Source organism: Pseudozyma flocculosa (genome assembly GCF_000417875.1).
Source record: "Pseudozyma flocculosa PF-1 unplaced genomic scaffold scaffold00006, whole genome shotgun sequence".
NCBI classification, from domain to species: Eukaryota; Fungi; Basidiomycota; class Ustilaginomycetes; order Ustilaginales; family Ustilaginaceae; genus Pseudozyma; species Pseudozyma flocculosa.
The window spans coordinates 1,009,646-1,012,208 of record NW_006920874.1 but is presented as its reverse complement, the minus strand read 5'-3'; the positions used below and the strand labels follow the sequence as shown (position 1 = coordinate 1,012,208).

At 68.3% G+C, this 2,563-nt stretch overlaps 1 protein-coding gene across 1 annotated transcript in view; it reads left to right on the top strand.

The window, feature by feature from the left end:
* PFL1_02431 (uncharacterized protein) overlaps window positions 1–2,563 on the top strand; it is a gene marked incomplete at both ends in the record, with an annotated part of 7,427 nt that overhangs the window by 4,517 nt on the left and 347 nt on the right. Inside the window, 4 exons of the mRNA XM_007879943.1 lie at window positions 1–749; window positions 844–1,368; window positions 1,466–2,395; window positions 2,433–2,543. The exon at window positions 1–749 is cut by the window's left edge and continues 1,493 nt beyond it. Coding sequence (XP_007878134.1) covers window positions 1–749; window positions 844–1,368; window positions 1,466–2,395; window positions 2,433–2,543 — 2,315 coding nt within the window. The remainder of the gene's footprint in view (window positions 750–843; window positions 1,369–1,465; window positions 2,396–2,432; window positions 2,544–2,563) is intronic.

Sequence of the window (2,563 nt, the reverse complement as noted above, 5' to 3'; positions counted from 1 at the left end):
AGGAAGCCTCCGGAGCGGCACCGATTGAGCCACCTGCGGCTGACGCTGGGGCAGCTGATGCTGCGGCACCTGCCGCCACGGAGGATGAGGCAGCGGCGGCGACCTCGGAGCCCGACGCGGCGCAGTCCGCCGCCGAGCCTGCAGCGCAACAGGCTACCCCCTCGGCTCCGGTCTTGACCAAGAGCCGCATCGACGAGCTGCACGAGGTCATCAAATACCTCCGCCGCGAAAAGGAGATTGTCGACCTGCAGATGGAGCTCAACAAGCAGGAGACGGCGAGGCTCAAGCAGTCGCTCGACCACGCCAACAAGACGCTCGACGAGACCCGCAGCCAACTGGCCGAGGAGCGATCGCGCAGCACCGGGGCCGCCGCTAGCGCGAGCCAGCACGCCGAGCTGCTCGAGAGAATCCAGGAGCTCAACCAGCTGCGCGAGTCCAACGCGACGCTCCAGCAAGAGGCGGACAAGAGCGCCAAGCGGATCGCCCAGCTCGAAGCGCTGGTCTCGAGCTCCAAGGGCGAGCTGCAGCCGCTCAAGGAGCAGCTGATGAACGCCCAGGTCGAGCTTGAGTCATGCCAGGCACAGCTCAACGTCGTGCAGGAGGACAACAAGAGGTGGCAGGCACGCGCCCAGAGCCTGCTCCAGACCCATGGCATCGGCGACGAGATGAAGAAGGTCGAGGAGCAGAAGGCCGAGGCGCAGAGGAAGGTCGAGGAGATCGAGAAGAGGCTACAGGAACAGGTCGCCGAGGTGAGCCGCGCCCCCCAACCATGCTTGACGACGCAAACCCCGATTGCTGACCAGCCGATGCCGATCCCCGCCCCCGTCCTCGATACCGCCGTAGACCGAGGCGGTGCACGCCAAGCTGCAGACATCGACCAACAACTTCGAGAAGCTGCGGGAGCAGGCGCGAGCGCGCATCTCGACCGAGAGGAGGGCCGTCGCCGAGTGGACCGAAAAGGTCGCCGTGCTGCAGAAGGAGAAAGACGAGGTCGCAGCCTCGCTGTCGCAGCTCGAGGCCAACGTCGCCGCCCTCACCGAAGAGCGCGACAGCCTGAGGCAGGAGCTCGAGGCACTGCGGACCACTGCCGAGGCGTCTGCCGCAGCCGCGAGCCTGACAAAGACCGAAGATGCAGGCGTCGACGCTGCTGCTTCGCCCACCGAAGCGTCGGGCGCAGCAGCCGCTCCTGCTCCCGCTCCGGCAGCGAGTGAATCGCTCGTCGAGCGCCAGCAAGCCATCGACGAGGCCCTCCAGGCAGCGCAGAAAGAGTGGGACGAGGCCAAGGCGGTGCTCGAGAAGCAAAAGGCCGAGGCCGAGCTTCTGCGCGATCGCCATCTTCAGAAGGGCAAGGAATTCCTCCGCAACCAGGTGAGTCCTCGAAGCGTAGCCGCGGGAATCTGTACAAGCGCCGCTCGTTGCTGAACTTGCCTCCGAACGTGATCCTCCATCTTCTTTTTCTTCCCAGCGCGCCGCCGAGGCGACAGTCAAGCAGCACGAGGAGACAATCAAGCAGCTCAAGGAGGAGTTTGCCAGCCAGCACGCCGAGGCCATCGAGCGCGCCGTCGGCGAGAAGCTGGCACAGCAGGGCACGCTGGACGGCTCGGGCGACGGGGAGCCGAATGCCGCGCTCGAACAGCTCAGAGCGAAGGTGGCGGAGCTCGAGCAGGCGCTCGAAGCGGCCAACCAGCGGATCCAGGAGCTCGAGGCGCAGCTCTCGGCGCGCCAAGCCGCCGCTGCTCCCGCCGACGGAGCCGTCGGAGAGGGTGCCGCCGATGCGAGCGACGAGGTCCAGGAGTTGCGGCAGAAGCTGCGGGTTCAAGAGGCGGAGCTGGCTGAAAAGTACGCCATGCAGCAAAAGACGGCGGTCGAGGAAAGCTTTCTCAAAGGCAAGGCCAGCGCTGCGGGCTCCTCGGGCAGCGGCGCGCCATCGGCCGAGGCGGTCGAGGAGCAGGTGCAGCAGCGCCTCAAGGCTGTCGAGGACGAGCGCGAGGCGGCGCGCCAGCAGGCCATCAAGGACGCCGTCGACGCCAAGGAGCGCGAGCTCAAGGCGCAGTACGAGGAGCAGGCCAAGGCGCGCTTCGAGGCGGGCAAGAACGAGGCCAACCTGCGCAACCAGCTCATTGTCAAGCAGCGCGACAACCGCATCGCCAAACTGCAGGCCGAGATCGCCGAGCTCAAGGGCGAGAGCTCGCCTGCGACGGGGGCCTCGTCGGCAGCCGCATCCGGTGGAGCTCCAGCAGCAGCTGCCGCCGGAGGTGCCGCGGCCGGGCCTAGCGGAGGATCCGGCATCCCGGTGCCAAGCGCGCCAGCTGGCGCTGCATCCAGGCCGGGCGTCTTTGGGCGCGGAGGTGCACCGATCCGGGGACGAGGTGCTGCGACGGCCGGAGCCACGGCCGTGCGACCTGCCACCGCCACGGCGGCGGCGCCGACAGGACCCGCAGCCGGCACGTCTGGCGGACAGGGAGCCGTGCCGGCTCGAGGAGGACGAGGGGGAGCGGCAGGACGGGGTGGCCGTGGCAGCGCCGCCGGAGCTGCACGGGGAGGTGCGCAGGCGGCAGGCGCC